This window comes from Carcharodon carcharias, chromosome 20 (assembly GCF_017639515.1).
Source record: "Carcharodon carcharias isolate sCarCar2 chromosome 20, sCarCar2.pri, whole genome shotgun sequence".
NCBI lineage: Eukaryota > Metazoa > Chordata > Chondrichthyes > Lamniformes > Lamnidae > Carcharodon > Carcharodon carcharias.
In genome coordinates, this window is record NC_054486.1 from 39,576,772 (window position 1) to 39,596,263 (window position 19,492).

Genomic DNA, 19,492 nt, shown 5'->3' on the forward strand with positions numbered 1-19,492 from the left:
CGCCCCCCCTCTCTGTCGCCCCCCCTCTCTGTCGCCCCCCCTCTCTGTCGCCCCCCCTCTCTGTCGCCCCCCCTCTCTGTCGCCCCCCCTCTCTGTCGCCCCCCCTCTCTGTCGCCCCCCCTCTCTGTCGCCCCCCCTCTCTGTCGCCCCCCCTCTCTGTCGCCCCCCCTCTCTGTCGCCCCCCCTCTCTGTCGCCCCCCCTCTCTGTCGCCCCCCCTCTCTGTCGCCCCCCCTCTCTGTCGCCCCCCCTCTCTGTCGCCCCCCCTCTCTGTCGCCCCCCCTCTCTGTCGCCCCCCCTCTCTGTCGCCCCCCCTCTCTGTCGCCCCCCCTCTCTGTCGCCCCCCCTCTCTGTCGCCCCCCCTCTCTGTCGCCCCCCCTCTCTGTCGCCCCCCCTCTCTGTCGCCCCCCCTCTCTGTCGCCCCCCCTCTCTGTCGCCCCCCCTCTCTGTCGCCCCCCCTCTCTGTCGCCCCCCCTCTCTGTCGCCCCCCCTCTCTGTCGCCCCCCCTCTCTGTCGCCCCCCCTCTCTGTCGCCCCCCCTCTCTGTCGCCCCCCCTCTCTGTCGCCCCCCCTCTCTGTCGCCCCCCCTCTCTGTCGCCCCCCCTCTCTGTCGCCCCCCCTCTCTGTCGCCCCCCCTCTCTGTCGCCCCCCCTCTCTGTCGCCCCCCCTCTCTGTCGCCCCCCCTCTCTGTCGCCCCCCCTCTCTGTCGCCCCCCCTCTCTGTCGCCCCCCCTCTCTGTCGCCCCCCCTCTCTGTCGCCCCCCCTCTCTGTCGCCCCCCCTCTCTGTCGCCCCCCCTCTCTGTCGCCCCCCCTCTCTGTCGCCCCCCCTCTCTGTCGCCCCCCCTCTCTGTCGCCCCCCCTCTCTGTCGCCCCCCCTCTCTGTCGCCCCCCCTCTCTGTCGCCCCCCCTCTCTGTCGCCCCCCCTCTCTGTCGCCCCCCCTCTCTGTCGCCCCCCCTCTCTGTCGCCCCCCCTCTCTGTCGCCCCCCCTCTCTGTCGCCCCCCCTCTCTGTCGCCCCCCCTCTCTGTCGCCCCCCCTCTCTGTCGCCCCCCCTCTCTGTCGCCCCCCCTCTCTGTCGCCCCCCCTCTCTGTCGCCCCCCCTCTCTGTCGCCCCCCCTCTCTGTCGCCCCCCCTCTCTGTCGCCCCCCCTCTCTGTCGCCCCCCCTCTCTGTCGCCCCCCCTCTCTGTCGCCCCCCCTCTCTGTCGCCCCCCCTCTCTGTCGCCCCCCCTCTCTGTCGCCCCCCCTCTCTGTCGCCCCCCCTCTCTGTCGCCCCCCCTCTCTGTCGCCCCCCCTCTCTGTCGCCCCCCCTCTCTGTCGCCCCCCCTCTCTGTCGCCCCCCCTCTCTGTCGCCCCCCCTCTCTGTCGCCCCCCCTCTCTGTCGCCCCCCCTCTCTGTCGCCCCCCCTCTCTGTCGCCCCACCCCTCTGTCGCCCCCCCTCTCTGTCGCCCCCCCTCTCTGTCGCCCCCCCTCTCTGTCGCCCCCCCCTCTCTGTCGCCCCCCCTCTCTGTCGCCCCCCCTCTCTGTCGCCCCCCCTCTCTGTCGCCCCCCCTCTCTGTCGCCCCCCCTCTCTGTCGCCCCCCCTCTCTGTCGCCCCCCCTCTCTGTCGCCCCCCCTCTCTGTCGCCCCCCCTCTCTGTCGCCCCCCCTCTCTGTCGCCCCCCCTCTCTGTCGCCCCCCCTCTCTGTCGCCCCCCCTCTCTGTCGCCCCCCCTCTCTGTCGCCCCCCCTCTCTGTCGCCCCCCCTCTCTGTCGCCCCCCCTCTCTGTCGCCCCCCCCTCTCTGTCGCCCCCCTCTCTGTCGCCCCCCCCTCTCTGTCGCCCCCCCTCTCTGTCGCCCCCCCCTCTCTGTCGCCCCCCCCTCTCTGTCGCCCCCCCTCTCTGTCGCCCCCCCTCTCTGTCGCCCCCCTCTCTGTCGCCCCCCTCTCTGTCGCCCCCCCCTCTCTGTCGCCCCCCCTCTCTGTCGCCCCCCTCTCTGTCGCCCCCCCTCTCTGTCGCCCCCCCTCTCTGTCGCCCCCCCTCTCTGTCGCCCCCCCCGTCTCTGTCGCCCCCCCCGTCTCTGTCGCCCCCCCGTCTCTGTCGCCCCCCCCTCTCTGTCGCCCCCCCCCTCTCTGTCGCCCCCCCCTCTCTGTCGCCCCCCCCTCTCTGTCGCCCCCCCCCTCTCTGTCGCCCCCCCCTCTCTGTCGCCCCCCCCCTCTCTGTCGCCCCCCCTCTCTGTCGCCCCCCCTCTCTGTCGCCCCCCCCTCTCTGTCGCCCCCCCCTCTCTGTCGCCCCCCCTCTCTGTCGCCCCCCCCCTCTGTCGCCCCCCCCCCCTCTGTCGCCCCCCCCCCCCCCCCTCTGTCGCCCCCCCCCCCCCCTCTGTCGCCCCCCCCGCTCTGTCGCCCCCCCCCCTCTGTCGCCCCCCCCCTCTGTCGCCCCCCCCTCTCTGTCGCCCCCTCTCCCACTCCCCCTCCCCCTCCCACTCCCCCTCCTCCCCCTCTCCCTCACGCACTCACTCTGTCTCTCATGCACACACACTCGCACACAAGCTATCTCATGCATACACCCACTCCATCCCTCCCTCTGGCACGCATAGACATGTGCACACATTCTCTCACACACGCATGCACGCATACATTCGCTCTCTCCCACGCACACGCACTCTCTGTCCCATGCACACACGAACATGCGCACACAATCTCACACGGACATGTGGGCACTCTCACTTACTCAATTTCTCTCTCTCGCGCACGCATACACACAAAATCTCTCACGTGTGTGCACACTCGTGCATGTGCACACACTCTTGCACACGCACCTTCTTGTGCGCTCTCGTGCACACACTTGTTTATACGCACGTACACTCTGACGTGCACGCACTCTTTCATGCAATCACACTTTTTCTCTCACACGCACACTCTCACTCTCCTTCACACGCACTCTCACTCTCATGCCCTCACACGCTTGCTCACTCTCACACACACTCTTACCTCTTACACTCACATTCTCTCCCCCCCTCTCATGCATACACACAAAATCTCCCTCTCTCTTACTCTCCTTCTCTCTTACTCTCCTTCTCTCTTACTCTCCTTCTCTCTTACTCTCCCTCTCTCTTACACTCCCTCTCTCTTACACTCCCTCTCTCTTACACTCCCTCTCTCTTACACTCCCTCTCTCTTACACTCCCTCTCTCTTACACTCCCTCTCTCTTACACTCCCTCTCTCTTACACTCCCTCTCTCTTACTCTCCCTCTCTTACTCTCCTTCTCTTTGTTCCTCACGCCCGCCCCCTCTCCCCCTCCCCGCCCCCTCTCCCCCTCCCCGCCCCCTCTCCCCCTCCCCGCCCCCTCTCCCCCTCCCCGCCCCCTCTCCCCCTCCCCGCCCCCTCTCCCCCTCCCCGCCCCCTCTCCCCCTCCCCGCCCCCTCTCCACCACCCCGCCCCCTCTCCCTCTCCCCGCCCCCTCTCCCTCTCCCCGCCCCCTCTCCCTCTCCCCGCCCCCTCTCCCTCTCCCCGCCCCCTCTCCCTCTCCCCGCCCCCTCGCCCTCTCCCCGCCCCCTCTCCCTCTCCCCGCCCCCTCGCCCTCTCCCCGCCCCCTCGCCCTCTCCCCGCCCCCCTCGCCCTCTCCCCGCCCCCTCGCCCTCTCCCCGCCCCCCTCGCCCTCTCCCCGCCCCCCTCGCCCTCTCCCCACCCCCCTCGCCCTCTCCCCGCCCCCCTCGCCCTCTCCCCGCCCCCCCTCGCCCTCTCCCCGCCCCCCCCTCGCCCTCTCCCCGCCCCCCCTCGCCCTCTCCCCGCCCCCCACATACTCTTAAACCCTCTCACTCATTCACACGCACACGTGTAATCACAAACTCTCTCACCCATTCACACGCACATGTGTACTCACAAACTCTCACGCCCATTCACGCACACGCGTACTCACAAACTCACCCATTCACACGCGCACGCGTACTCTCAAACTCTCACACCCATTCACACACGCACGCTTTCTCACAAACTCTCACACCCATTCACATGCACATGCGTACTCGCAAACTCTCATACCCAATCACGCACACGTGTACTCTCAAACTCTCACACCATTCACACGCGTACTCACAAACTCTTACACCCATTCACATGCACACGCGTTCTCACAAACTCTCTCACCCATTCACACGCACACGCGTACTCACAAACTCTCACACCCATTCACGGACACGCGTACTCACAAACTCTCACACCCATTCACATGCGCACGCGTTCTCACAAAGTCTCACACCCATTCACACACACACACGCGTACTCACAAACTCACACTCATTCACACGCACACTCTTTCTCTCACTCTCTCACACTCATTCACACGCACACACTCTTTCTCTCACTCTCTCACACTCATTCACACACACACTCTCTTTCTCACGCCCGCGCCCTCACACCCATGCATATCCTCTTTTACAAATAGTATACTTTTTTTGCCGTGCATTTCACTGAACAGTGGGTAAGATCCCACTACAAGGATGAGGTGAGTGATAAGTGAACTACCTGCAAAAAGTAGGATTATTTGGAGTAAGAAAGTTGGTTAGGACATGAGACTTATCTGTTTTTCCAATAATACCATGGTATGTTTTAATATACGCCTAAATTGGCAGATTGGGCGTCAGTTAAAAGTCGTGGACTAGTACCCATCCAAGAATGCAGCATCCCCTCTGTACTACAATGAAGAGTGAGGGTTCAAGCCCTTGGAAAGGAGTACTCTCAACCTTCAGCCTCAGATAAGTAAATTCGGTCAACTGAACCAGGCTGCTGTAGAGTTTGTGGTCTTTGAGAAACAAAAAGACTTATTCCCTTGTATTAGCTTCCTTTTATGCCGTGTCTTCTATTTAAGGCCATTTTTGCTTTTTATTAACTAAATTCAGACCAGTGGGTTGAGTTTTAATATTATCTTGACCAGTTTAATTGTTTTCTCTAACCTTTAGGTACGTATTCTATTTTGAAATAATGAATCTTCCTCAAATACTTTGCCATTAACCTCCTGTAAAAGTTTCAATATGTTCCTTTCTGGAAAATCTCAGGGCTGATTTGCGAACTTGCAAAATGGTTTGTTTTCATACTTGACAAGTTTTCTATCAATATTTATCTGGGCTTGATTTTATGATGTAGCACTGGTAGGACTGGGAATTTCTAGACTTAACAATTTTGAAGTTTGTGATGTCCAGTTTGACTTTCATTTTGTTTTAGTGATTTCGCTCCTATGGCACTTGTATCCAATGCTCAGAGGTGTCAGTTACTTAACAGGCTACATGCTAGCTGTGAGGTCATAAAAGCCGTGCAAAGAATGAAAATAATCCATCATATTCATATTATAATGCTCAAAATATTTTCATCAGCCTTTCAGGAAATTGGTGATTGAATTATCTGGTTTCTTCGGTTAAAATTTGAATCTCGCTCTTGATGATAATTGCCTCTGAATAAAATGGCATTGGCAAATTTCTGCAAGCTTATTAATGTTTTGTCTGTAGGAGCAATAGAATTTTCAATGATGGTCAGAAATTCTCTTTCATTACATTTGCAAAAATAAATTGTATAATACGACATGGGATCTATAAGATATAAGTTATTTCTGAGCCAAAAGAACTCAGCACATAATAGGGCATTCCACCCTTATTAATATTTGGAATATGCACAATTAGGTATAAATTATTTTATTTTTCTTTAAGTAAACAGGCATTCAGCAGGCACATCTTTCCTTTGGAAAGTATTGTAAAGTTATTGATTACTCAAGTCAAAAGCATCTGTCTTTTCTATCTAGTGGAATTATTCTGTAATTTATTTAACAAGCTAAACTAAGGAATTGCTGATCAGACTGTCATAACTACAATATTTTGAAAGTGAGATTATCAGCTTGAAGAGGCAATAGTTAACTGACAGTTGTAAATAAGGAGCTGTCTTTTAGAGATAATTTGTTTTTAAGTTTACTTTTGGTTTCCCTTAATGTCATGCAATTCGAGTAATTCCAATGTGTATTTTGGCACATGGTATAGATTATGTCAAGTGGATTGTATCAGCGTGGGAAAGAGAATGAAGGAATTTATGGGTTTCTAGCTGCAGATATCAGAAAGGAGATTCGCAGAGCTTCAAGAATGGTATGTCAAATTTACTATTTTATGACCTTGAGCTTTTTTCTTGTCACTCAGTTTCAATTGCACGTGATGAGTTTTTAGAAATTAGAGTTCATTGCAAACTAAAGCTAACTTTGATTTATCCAAAATTGAAAATGGGGGTCGATTTCATAGCATGTTTTCAGTAGCATTCTTTTATGTTGAGACCTGCGCTCAAATGCATTTTGATTAACATAAACCCAGTTTCTATTATAAACAAATACTTGTGCCCAACAGCCTTAAATTTGTGCTTTTTTGGGATAAGCTTCAAGGATGTATTGTTGGAAAATAGAACTGTTGTCCTTACTAATAAGAGCTACTCTTAAGTAGAAAAGCCTAGGGGATTATTTTTTGTTGAAGATCAAGAGAACTTTATGTTGCCTATTATTAGCAGAAAAAGTTACATTGGTGACAGTGATTGGGAGTTTCCCTGTTCATCATGAGGTAACTCCATAAGAAACAAGTGCCAAGATTTCCTGAATGTTGCTTTTGAATAACATGGTCATGGAAAATGCCACTAATAGTTGGGAAATTTTCTGAGGTTAATATTTTGTTGTATAAAATGGAATTACTTTGAACAAAAAGTATTCCTGAGACTTTGCACCACCAATAAGGCAAGCTGGATAGTAAATGACGTGGTGGATTTCCTGCCTGTTACATAACCCACCCATTTTTCATGTATTTAAATCCGCAGTGAAGTTGTAAATAATCTTTCACAGTTTGTCTTTAGCCAATTTTCTTCCCTCTCTTCCTCTGAGAAGAGGATTTACAGCTGCTAGTTGCAATATTCTGGATTTACCCTATCCATTCCTTTAACTATCTCTGGGCCCAATCCCAGTACTTCTGTGTCCCTCTCAGGGCTCTTCTGTGATATCTTCGTCCCTTCCTGTCACTGTCATGTTTCATCATGTTTCATTTTCCCCCACGTTTGGTAATTAATCAGCTCGATCCATACCCCAACCCGTCACTATTCTTCTGTTTTCTTACTTGCCTGCCATGATCAGAAACTTGGACCCCTCTTGGATATTTCCTCGGCCAATCTGTTTGCTTCTGTTGTAATACATAAGTAAGTCGAGACAAAACAAGAGAGAAAGGTACTAATATGGGAAATGATAAACAGATCATGACCGGAAGGTATAGAGAGTACAAATATAAGATAAATCAGCAGGTGATGCTAGAGGTTATGAAAATAATAAAATAATAAAAGGGTAAAACTAAGGGCTCTGTATCTAAATACACGTAGCATTCGAAACAAAACAGTTGAACTGATAGCTCAAATAGAAATAAATAAGTACAATCTGATAACTATTACAGAGACATGGCTGTAGGATGACATAGATTGGGACCTGAATATTGAAGGGTATGGGACATTTAGCGAAAACAGGTAGCTAAGAAAAGGCTGTGTGGGGGTGGGGGGGTGTGTGTGGGGGTGGGGGGGTGTGTGTGGGGGTGGGGGGGGGTGTGTGTGGGGGGGGGGGTGGGGGTGTGGGGGGGGTGGTGGGGGGGGTGGTTTTGGGGGGGGGTGTTGTGGGCGGGGGGTGCGGTTCTCTTCATTAATGATAGTATTAGCACAATGGAGAGGGATGACCGAAGTTCAGGAAACCAGGATGTAGAAGTGGCTTGGGTAAAGGCAGGAAATGATAAAGGCAAGAAGTCACTTGTGGGAATGGCGTACAGGCCCCCTAATAGTACCCACATGGTAGGATGGAGTATAAAGGAAGAAATAATGGGAACTAGTCAGAAAGGCATGGCAAAAATCGTGAAGGATTTTAATCTACTTATAGACTTGGAAAAATCAGATGGGCAAAGGTAGATGAGGGGTACATAGAATGTTTTTAGGATAGTTTCTTAGAACAGCATGTTCTGGAGACAACCAGAGAGCAGGCTACACTAGATCTGGTATTGTGCAACAAGATAGGATTAATTAATGGTCTCATAGTGAAGGCACCCCTAGGTAGCTGCGATCATGATATGATTTAATTTTACATTTAGTTTGAGGGAGAGAAGAGTGGGTCCAAGACTAGCATTTTAAAGTTAAGGGCAATTATGAGGGCATGAAAGCAGAGCTAGCTAAAGTGAGCTGTCAAATTAGATTAAGGGATAGGTCAACAGAGATGCAGTGGCAGGCATTCAAAGGGATATTTCAGCATAGGTACATTCCAATGAGAAAGAAAAATTCCAAGACAAGGACCCACCATCTGTGATTAACTAAAAAAAGGGTAAGATAGTATCAAAGTTAAAGAAAAAGCATTTAATTGCACAAGGATTGGTGGCAGGTCAGAAGATTGGACAGAATATATAAAAAAACAAATAATTAACTAAAAGATTAAGAAGAAGAGAAAAAATAGAATACGAGAGAAAACTAGCCAGAAATATAAAAACAAAATGTAAAAGTTCCTATAGATATTTTTTAAAAAAAGGAGTTAACAAGGTGAGTGTTGGTCCTACAGAAAGTGAGTCTGAGGAATTATTATTGAAAAATAAGGAGATGGCAGGTGAATTGAACAGGTGCTTTGCATCGGTCTTCACTGTAGAGGATATAAGTAACATCCCAGAAATAGCTGTAAATCAGGAAATGGAAGGAAGGGAGGAACTTAAGAAAATTACAATCACCAGGGAAGTGGTACTGAGCAAATTGCTGGAGCTGCGGGCTGACAAGTCCCTGATGGACTTCATCCTAGGATCTTAAAAGAAGTGGCTAGAGGGACAGTTGATGCATTGGTTTTAATTTTCCAAAATTCCCGAGATCCGGGGAAGGCTCCATAAGGTTGAAAAATGGTGAATCTAACTCCTTTATTCAAAAAGGGAAGGAGACAGAAAGCAGCAACCGACAGCCTAACATCTGGGTTTATTTATTCTTTCGTGGGATGTGGCCATTGCTGGCACAACCATTTGTTGTCCATCCTTAAATGCGCATGAGCTAATTGGCTTGCCACACCTTTCTAGAGAGCAATTAAGAATCAAACACATTGTTGTGGGTCTTGGGTCACATGTAGGCCATACCAGGTAAGGGTGGCAGATTTCCTTCCCTGAAGGGACATTCGTGGTTACCTTTAACCAACTCGCTCCCCTTCTCTAGTACCTTTTGATATACTACACCTCCTCCCACACGATCCTTTTCCCACACTATTTTGTTTAAAGCCCTTTCTACCACCCTTGGTGCATGACTTGCCAGAGCTCTGGTCTAGCACAGTTCAGGTGAAAACCATCCCATTGGTACAGCCCCCATTTCCTCATGGGGCAAGTGCCCCATGAATTGAAACCCATCTTTTCCCACACCAGTCTTTGAGCCACACATTCCTCTTTCTAATCTTATTTACCCTATGCCAATTTGCTTATGGCTCAGGTAATAATCCAGCGATTATTACCTTTGAAGTTCAGCTTTTTAATTTAGCTCCTAGCTGCTCATAAGCAGAACCTCGTTCCTGGCCCTGCCTGTATCATTGGTACCAACATGGACTTTGACCACAGGATCGCCGCCTCTCACCGCAAGTTCCTCTTCAGTCCCAAGTCTAACATTTCCTGGATAACATCCAGGTAAGTAAGTCAAGACTATCCAAAAGTCTCTGGCTCTTAACTCGGAGTTGGAGACTCTTTTGGAGGGTAGTAGAGTAATTGCCCATTGTGGGGTGGGGTTGCATCCTGTCTCCAATAATTCAGAGATCGGAAGATCTAACATAGCTCATTATGGAACACAAGCTACAGTTGATTTTGTCTCCCAAGGTATTTTGGCCAATGCGCTGCTGTGACTTTAAGAGGAGTCTTTGAGATATAGTTATGCATCTGTATCTGCAGTAATTTTTCCATCTTTAAAAACCAGTCATCACTTTAGTAATTGGTATTATTTTCTTGCGGTTTTTAATAAATGTTTGTGCAATGTGAAGAAGTTTTGTTTTATTGACAGCTGATTTTACTTGTTGACATAGAGAATTTGGTTGCATTGAAACTGACTCAATATCAAATAAATACACCCTTGGCCCAACTCTGGCTATTGGTAATTAAGTGAAAAAAAAGCAATTCAGGATATTACTCAGAACAAGTGTCAATTTCAAAATTCTTCATTTGTTGAACTGTTTCGCAGCATGGCTAAGTATCCATCACAACAATATTGTCTATGTGCCATCTTCACAGCCTTTGAATAAATGGGATGCTTAACTAGCATAATTTTGGTGTCTGTTATGGTGCCTGGCTATTTTTCATTTAAGTGGATTATTGTTGATAATCAAAAAATCCATGCAATAGACTCCCTCTCTCTGTGAAGATGTTTTAAAATGGGGCTGCAGCTATGTGTGGTATGTCACATGTCCTAGGCCCAACTATCTTCAGCTGCTTCATCAATGACCTTCCTTCCATTATAAAGTCAGAGGTGGGGATGTTTACTGATGATTACACAATGTTCAGCACCTTTTGCGCTTCCTCAGATACTGAAGCGATCCATTTCCAGATACAGCACGGCCTGGACAGCGACAGGTAGCATTTGAGCCACATGGTTGGGGGACAGTGGCCATCTCCGGCGAGAGAGGGCCTAGCTACTCTCCTTGGCATTCAGTGGCTTTGCCATCGCTGAATCCCATACTGAGTGACAGGAAACAGAGGGTAGTGATAAATGGTTGTTTTTCAGATTGGAGGAAGGATTGTAATGGAGTCCCTCAGGTCAGTGTTGGGATCCTTGCTCTTCTTGACATATATTAATGACCTAGACTGTGGTGTGCAGCGCATGATTTCAAAATTTGCAATGATACGAAGATTGGAAATGTTGTCAATTGTGATGGGGATAGTCTTGAACTTCAGAAGGACATTGACATGTTGGTGGATTGGGCAGGCAAGTGGCAGATGAAATTCAATGCAGAGAAGTGTGTGGGATTCGTTTTGGCAGGAAAGATATGGTGAGACAGTATAAAATAAAGGGAGAGCCTCTAAAGGAGGTGCAGGAACAGAAGGACCTTGGTGTATACGCACATAGGCCTTGGAAGATGGCAGGGCATATTGCGAGAGCATTAATAAAGCATATAGTATGTTAGGCTTTATTAATAGGGGCATTGAGTACAAGAATAAGGAAGTAACGTTGAACTTATATAAGGCACTAGTTAGGCCTCATCCGGAGCACTGCGCCCAGTTCTGGGTGCCATACTTGAAGGATGTGAAGGCATTGGAGAGAGTACAGAGGAGATTCACAAGGATGATTCCTGGTATGAAAAGCTGTAGCTATGAGGATAGATTGGAGAGGTTGAGACTGTTTTCCTTGGAGAAATAAAAGGCTGAGAGGAGGCTTGATGGAGGTATTCAAAATCCTGAGGGGTATGGACAGGGTAAATAGTGAGAAACTGTTCCCACTCAAGAACATCAAGGACTAGAGGGCACAGATTCAAAATAATTGGCAAAAGGAGTAAATGTGTTGTGAGGAAAAATGTTTTCACCCAGAGGGTGGTTGGAGTCTGGAACAAACTTCCTGAAAGAGTGGTGGAGGCAGGTTCAATCGTGGTATTCAAAAGGAAATTGGATTGCTGCCTGAAAAGAGAGAATGTTTACGGGGATAAGGCACATGAGTGAGACAAGGTGGAATGCTCTTTGAGAGAGCCATTGAAGACTCAAATGGCTGCCTCCTGTACTGCAAAGATACTGTGATAGAGTCTCAAAAGTAGACTAATTTCTAAGGACCTTGGTTTTATGAAGCACTTATGTGAAAAGAACTCCAAGGCACATCAGAGGTGGGAGAAAAACATGGATTCTGAGACAAAGGAAAGAAATTAGGAGCAGTAATTAAAAGCTTGGTCAAAGTGCTGGGTTTTTAGGAGGGTCTTGAAGGGAAGGTAAGTGCAGAGGGATTTAAGGAGAGAGGTCCAAAGAGTGTGACCTAGGGAGCAATATGCTACTTTGTCACTGATGGGATGAAAGGAGGGAGGAATACATAAGAATCCACAGCCAGAGGAACAGAGTTGGAGGCTATTACAGGGATGAGAAGGGGATGAGCCCATGAATGGATTAAAATACAAAGATGAGAATTTTATATTTTGACATGCTGGGAACCTAAAGCCAATGCAGGTTACCTGGTGTGGTTAGTAAAGGGGATTTCTGCGATAATGTATAAGCTGTAAATGAGTTGAAATATATGGAGGATAAAGGATAAGAGGATGACCAGGAGAACATTAGAATAATTGATTCTGGAAATGATAAAAGGTAAGGATGAGTGCTTCATTGGCAGAAAGTCTGGGCTAGGGCAAGGCGGGCAATATGATGGAAGTGTAAGTAGGTAGCTTTTGTGATAGAGAGGATATGAGTTCAGAAACTTAGCTCGGGATCAAGCACTATGTTATGAACGATCTGGTTTAGTTGAGTGGCAGGGAATGGGGCTGCAGTGGGAAAGAGTTGGTGGTGAGTATGTGGATTTTGTTGTGTTTGGGCCCCACAGTTGACTTAAATCTTTCTGATTTTCAGCTCCAGGAAGCTATGTCGTGCTCAGTTCTTTTGCCAGTCAATCAGACGGACAGAGGAGATGCATTGCATAGGTCAAAAGAGGTGGTGTAACGCTTGACCTTTGTGTTATCAATATGTTTGGGGAAGCCAATCCTCCTCCTGTGGTTCATCTCGCCATGGCACAACATGTATTTCAGGAAGAGGAGGGAGCTAATGATAGATGCTTGAGGAGCTTTGAAAGTGACAGGGTCTGGTAGGAAGGCCAGGCTACAATTCACTCGGGCTGTTTCAGTGCTATGGTGGGGGTGGGGGGGGGTTAGAAATCTGATTGTAGGGATTCACTCAATTAAATGGGCTAATATCTGGGCAGTGACAGCATTTTAAGGAATTTGGAAAGGAAAAGGAAGTTAGAGATGGATCACTAATGAATGGGGATGTAGGGATCAAGGATGAGTTTTTATGAGGAATGGAGTGGTGATGGTGCTTTTGAAATGGAGGGGGAACAATGTTTGAAGAAAGGGTACTATTTACAATATCAGCTAATATTGGTGTCGAGGAAAAGAAGCCAGGGGTTTAGTGGGATTTGGAGCAGGAGATGGATCTCAAGGATGAGATTAACTGGGAGAATGTTTGGCAGGGAAATGAGAGAAACTGAATAGAAGTTCACGGCTTGAGTTGGGAGAGCTGGAGGTTGATTTGATTTAATTGACAAATGGGCAACCTCTATCTAAGTAACTAAGGACTATGAATTCCTTGTAGTGGCTGGCAATGAGAGTGGGGGAAATGGGTACAAAGAGGTTGGGAGGACAGAAAAGATAGCTGGGACCTTTGCTCTCTGGGACAATCCTGAAGCAATGGGAAATTTTAGTAAAGAGGAGTGAGGTCTTGTAGTTTGGTGTCATTGAGCCATCACTTAGCCGAATGATGGATCACTTAGCTGGTTAATGCCAGATACTCTCAAGTTTGTGCCCTTTGAACTTGAGGGAGCAATGTTTGGGAGCATGTTGAGAGGAACAGCTGAGATGAAAGCCACAAGCTTTTGTCCAGGACAATTGCATTGAAGTTGAAGACCACCGAGTGGTCAAATAAACCAAAAGCTGCAAAGATGTCATGGTAAGTGGAGGGAGTATGAGTGTAGATGTTTAAACACAACTGAAGGTGGAGATTTTTTCTTCAGTGAATGAGATGGAAGAGGTCAGGAATACATGGGTGATGAGGAACATAAGGAAATGACCATAAACATGGTGATCTACTATGGTAGACAAGCTATGAAAGATGTTGAAGTTGAAGGTACAACTGTGCCCACTGCTAGGGGTGTGTTATTTTAAAAGTACTATATAAATGCAAGGCGCTTATGGATGGTAGAAGTTATATAGCATGAAAGGCTTTGAGAACACAGTGAATTAAGAGGAAGAGAACAAAGGGAAGTTGAGATCAAGATAAAATTAATGAGTGTTACTCTATCTGGTGCAGAATATAAAAAGAAAGGGCAGGTATATTTTGGAGAATGTGAAGAGGGAAAGAGTATGTGACAAAGGAGAGGAGGGGTTAAATATGGGGAGAAGATGAGAAGATGCTAGATTGTGCCATGGTGATAAGGGACCATAATAAGTATTAGTGACAGCAGTATGTAATCAGGCCTACAGTGATCAGAATGAGATTATTTCTCACATTTTCAACACAACGATTTCACTGATCCTTCCCATGACCTGCCTCAGACTGATCCATCTGTCAATTGAGCCCCTTATCCTCCTGATAACAATAAGTGCCTTTTTCCACTTCCATAACATTATTCATCTCTGCTCCTGTTCAGCCCATCTGCAGCTGAAACTCTTATCCACAAGTTTATCACCTTCAGACTTGACATTTTCAAAATGCTCGTAGTTGGCCCCTTTCAACCTCCACAAACTTCATCTCATCAAATACTTTGTTATATGTAACCTATCATGCACTATGTCCTACTTGCTCATCATTCCTCCCCTCATTTTTCTTCATTGACTCCGGGCCCTTCCAGTGCTTCAATTTCAGTTTCTCATTCTTGTATTTAATTCCCTTCATGCCATTGCCCCATCTTGGTAATTTTCTATAGCTCACCCACTCAGCTCCTGCCAACTCTTAGCATGGGCCTCGTGTGGATTCTTCGCACCCCACCTGACAAACATAGTGGAACAGAGGAAACTTGGAGTGCATGCCCACAGGTTCCTGAAGGTAGCAGAACCAGTAGATAAGATGGTTGAGGAGGCATATGGGATACTTCCCTTTATTGGCTGAGGCATAAAATGTAAAAGTGCGGAAGTTAGGCTTGAACTGTTAAAGAAAAAGCATTAGATAAGCTGCAGCCAGAGTTCTGCAAACAGCATAATGGTCACCACATTACAGGAAGGATGTGATTGCATTAGATAGAGCATGGAGGAGATTTAGGAGGATCTTGCCAGGAATAGAGAATTTTAACTATGAAAAAGATTGGATAGATTGTCGTCTTTGGAATAGAAGAGGCTGAGGTGAGCTTTAATTGAGGCGAATAAAATTGTACAGGAAATTGTAATGGAAAGGTGGAGTTATTTTCCTTGGTAGAGAAGGTGGTTAACCAGGTGACATAAAAATAATTGGCAGAAAGACTAGAGGAGAATTGTGAGGTTTTTTTCACCTAGATCTCCCTGCCTGAAAGGGAGGGTGGTAGAGACCTTCATCACATTTAAAAATACTTGGATATGCACTTGATGTACCGTAACTTACAGGGCTACAGATCAAGAGCTGGAAAGTGGGGTTAGGCTGCATAGCTGTTTGTCAACTGGTGCAGATGGGCTGAATGGCCCCCTCCTGTGCTATAAATTTTCCATCCTTTTCACTGTTGGTGATTGTACCTTCAGTCACCTGGGCCCCACACACTGGAATTCTCTTCCTTTTACATTCTTCCTTTTTACTTCCTTTCCTGAAGAGCTATTTTAAAACTCACCTGGCCAAATATTTGGTCACACCTCACTGTCCATTTTTGGCTAAGTCTCCCTTAGGGGTGTTTTTTGCATTATAGATGGTTATTTAAATGCAGGTCCCTTGTTGAATGGATGATGTGATAAATTTGAACACACTCCTTTCTTTGTTCTCTGCAATTTCAAGATGTCAAATTTAAAATGGTAGGATGAAAAGTATCATCTTTCTGTTGCTTGTAAAGAATTTCAATAAAGGGACATGTGGAAGCTTTTCATCTTGCACTCATCTGGACACTTTGCATGAATACCAATATAAGGGGAAAACAACAATTTACACTATGAGAAGAGAGCGCTGATTGGTTGGCAAATGGACTCTGTTAGAGGCGTTGCCATGGAGAATACACCAATGATGGTGACAGACAGTTAACTGCCAAATATTGTTTGAAATTTAAACCAGGCAACTTGACCCTGATTGGCCAAGTCATTTCCCTGAGGAATGTGTCAGCAAATGGCTGTCACTTATTTTGTTTAGCTGAAACAGGTGCAATGTGTGTACATGTTCTTTCTGTCTGCAAAGAACAGGGTCCTGTGTATTAATATATGTAGCTTCCAGTACATGCAAATATGACACTCTGCGAGCCCAACTGACAATAATTGGTTGCCAGCGTAATTCTCAGCACACTGAGGATTATTGAGAAAATATTGTCCAATCGTGGAATCACATCTAATGTTGGACACTCTGTTTTGAGTTTTGCAAGCACAGGCTAGTTGGGTATGATCTGTACCTTGCGTGTTGTGAACAGTGGCTGGGACTTGCTGTTTGATACGTTTCCTCAGCCTTTGGGACATATGCCTACGTACCTAGCATCACACTGGCACTGAAATTCATCTGCCTATCACGTGAGTATATTTATTGCTAAAGGAATAGAGTATAAAAATAGGGAAGCATTGTTGCAACTATACAAGGCATTGGTGAGACTGCACCTGGAGTACTGTGCACAGTTTTGGTCCCCTTACGTGAGGAAGGATGTAGTTGCATTGGCGGTGGTTCGGAGGAGGTTCACTAGACTGATCCCAGAGATGCAGGGCTTGTCTTATGAGGAGAGATTGAGCAGTTTAGGCCTAAATTCGCTAGAGTTTAGGCGGATGAGAGGAGGTCTAATTGAGGTACGTAAGATGCTAAAGGGGATAGACAAAATAGATGTGGAGCAGATGTTTCCTTTTGTGGGGCATTCTAGAACAAGGGGCCATAGTTTTAGGATAAGTAGATTTAAATCAGAGATGAGGAGGAATTACTGTTCTCAAAAGGTCGTGAATCTGTGGAACTCACTACCTCAGAGTGCAGTGGATGCCGGGATGCTGAATAAATTTAAGGAGGAGATAGACAGATTTTTAATTAGGAACGAGTTGAAAGGTTATGGGGAGAGGGCGGGAAATTGGAGTTGAGGCCGAAATGAGATCAGCCATGATTGTATTGAATGGTAGGGCAGGCTCAAGGGGCTGAATTGCCTACTCCTGCTCCTAGTTCTTATGTATATGAATATTGGGCAACATTTGCTAAGAATTACACTGACAACCAATTTAATATTGTCATTTGGGCTCTCAGTGTGGCCCATTTGTGTGTCCTGGAACCTACATGCATTAATACAAAGAGCCATGTTGTTTGCAGACAGAAAGAACATGTACACATATTGCGCCTGCTTCAGCTAAACAAAATAAGTGACAGCCATTCGCTGACAAATTCTTTGGGGCAATGCCTTGACCAATTAAGGTCAAGCTGGTTTAAATTTCAAACAGTGCTTGGCAGTTAACTGTCAGTCACCATCACTGGTGCATGCTTGATGACGATGCCTCTACCAATCAGAGCGTGCTTGCTAACCAATCAACACTCGCTTCTCATACAGTATAAATTGTTGTTTTCCTCTTATCTTGGTATTCTTGTGATGAGTTCTGATGAGTACAAGGCAAAAAGCTTTAACATGTCTCTTTTTTCAGCAATACTCAAGTTCTGTACTACCAAACGACAGTTTCAATAAAATTTAGCTAATGTAAGACCACAGCATTTTTGTTGCAGAAACAAATAAATTACAATAGTATGTAATTATTTGTTTTGCTTTGGGGGTTATAAGCATGCATCTAAACCACAGAACTTCTGCAAATATATTGTGAAGAAGTATTTCTAATTTCAATGGGCTTCTAACTTGGAGGGAATTCTGTTTGACATTCATATTATTTTTTGTAAAGCTTGCAAAATACTCAAGTTTTCAAACTACACAGTAAATGCCTGATATTCAATTATTTTTATAGAAATGTCGGGTGTGCAAGAAACGTGGTGCATCAATAGGCTGTGCCATTGCGAAATGTCCGAAGAGCTTTCATTTTCCTTGTGGTGTGGAGAACCAGTGTATTTTCCAGTTTACCGGACAGTTTGCGTAAGTTCTCTGAACACATTTACAAAAGAATAGGTACCACACATTATAGTGGTCATCTTGTATATTCAGTGCCATGCTGCTTTCCCATAGCCCACTGGGCCAAACTTCACCTAAGATTCCTCCCTTATTCTTTTTCTAGTATCTCTCCTGCCTCCCATCATGCCCTCTTCAATATTATCTTACCCAGGAGACCCACCTCTTGTTGCCTCAACTCCTACCAAACAGCTGACCCCACAACTTCCTTTCCTGGCCCCCAAGTAGGCTGATGTTGATAGTTCCCTCTCCTCAAGTATTGCCCTCCTCCCCTTCAAATTTGTTAACATCATCCCCCTTCTTTCCTTGCAAACTACTGCCCCATCTCCAACCTCCTTTTCCTCTTTCAAGCCCTGAACATTTCGTCACTTCCCAAACCCATGCCTATCTTTCATGAAGTTCTATGTTTGAAGTCCTCCAATGTACTGCAATGACCCTTATCAAAGTCAAAATGGCATCCTATGTGACTCTGACCATGGGAAACTATTCCTTCTCATCATTCTTGACCTGCCTGCAACCTTTGACATGGCTAACCACACCATTCTCCTCCAATACCTCTCCTGCATTATCATGCTGGATGAGACTCCTCTTGCCTGGATCCGTTTTATAAATCCAGTTGTAGCCAGCGAATTACCTGCATTGGCTTCTCTTCCCACTCCCACCTATTATCTTTGACGTCTCATCTTTTAAAAAAAATAATAAAATGTTAGTATTTCGGCTATTTGACCAGAGGTGAAAAGCTACAGAAATCTCTTTTAGAGGGCAAAGTGAGGGGCTGCAGAAAGAGGGGTTCCCCTAGGCGTAGTTGAATGACGAATGTCACAGAGTGGTTGTAGATGAGGTACCGTGGATGTGTGAAAGGCCAACGACTGTGACGTACTCCTGATGGGAGTAGCTACAAGCAGCAGCAACAGGATTCTTCCATCGCTTCGAAGGATGAGTGCTCAGCAAAAAAAACAGTTTATAGTTAATGTTGTCTCATGCGTGGCCATGTTGGGCCAAATCTCGATTTGTATAACAAATTGCAAATACTGCATATGAAGTCAGTGTTGGAGGGATGGATGGAGGCATTGGCTTTATTCACTTGTCCTGAAGGCACTTGACTCTGTTTTCAAAGGTCAAAATTGCTTGATGATAGAGACTTCTCCATTTGGGTCTGCCCAAAGTTGTTTTTTCCCCAGCGTGCAAGCTCTGAAGAAAGGTCATACAGACTGTCATTAACTGTGTTTCCCTATGCACAGATGCTGCCAGACCTGCTGAGTTTTTCCAGCATTTTCTGTTTTATTTCAGATTTCAAACATCCGCAGTATTTTGCTTTTATTATTATTACACAAGTTCTGAGTTGGCTTTCAGATTATCTTTATATCTTTGGGCCATCCTGTGGTAAAGGTTCCAATGCTCAGTTGGCTGTCTTTGCCATGTCGGAATTCATCATGCAAACCGCATGACTGACCCAGGGATCCATGTCAGGTATGCAGCATTTAGCAAGAACCTCCATGTTGGGGATTTTGTCCTGCCACCTGATGTTGCACATAGATCTCAGGCAACAAAGATCAAATGCTTCGAGTTGCT

At 47.2% G+C, this 19,492-nt stretch overlaps 1 protein-coding gene across 4 annotated transcripts in view; it reads left to right on the forward strand.

Moving 5' to 3' along the window:
- Nucleotides 1–19,492, forward strand: part of g2e3 (G2/M-phase specific E3 ubiquitin protein ligase) — a 301,615-nt gene that overhangs the window by 35,218 nt on the left and 246,905 nt on the right. For 3 of the 4 annotated variants that reach the window (XM_041214819.1, XM_041214823.1, XM_041214821.1), the window contains exons 4-6: nucleotides 5,995–6,096; nucleotides 12,547–12,627; nucleotides 17,763–17,887. In XM_041214819.1, the coding sequence (XP_041070753.1) occupies nucleotides 5,995–6,096; nucleotides 12,547–12,627; nucleotides 17,763–17,887 (308 nt within the window). The remainder of the gene's footprint in view (nucleotides 1–5,994; nucleotides 6,097–12,546; nucleotides 12,628–17,762; nucleotides 17,888–19,492) is intronic. The other variant, XM_041214820.1, reaches the window with a different exon arrangement.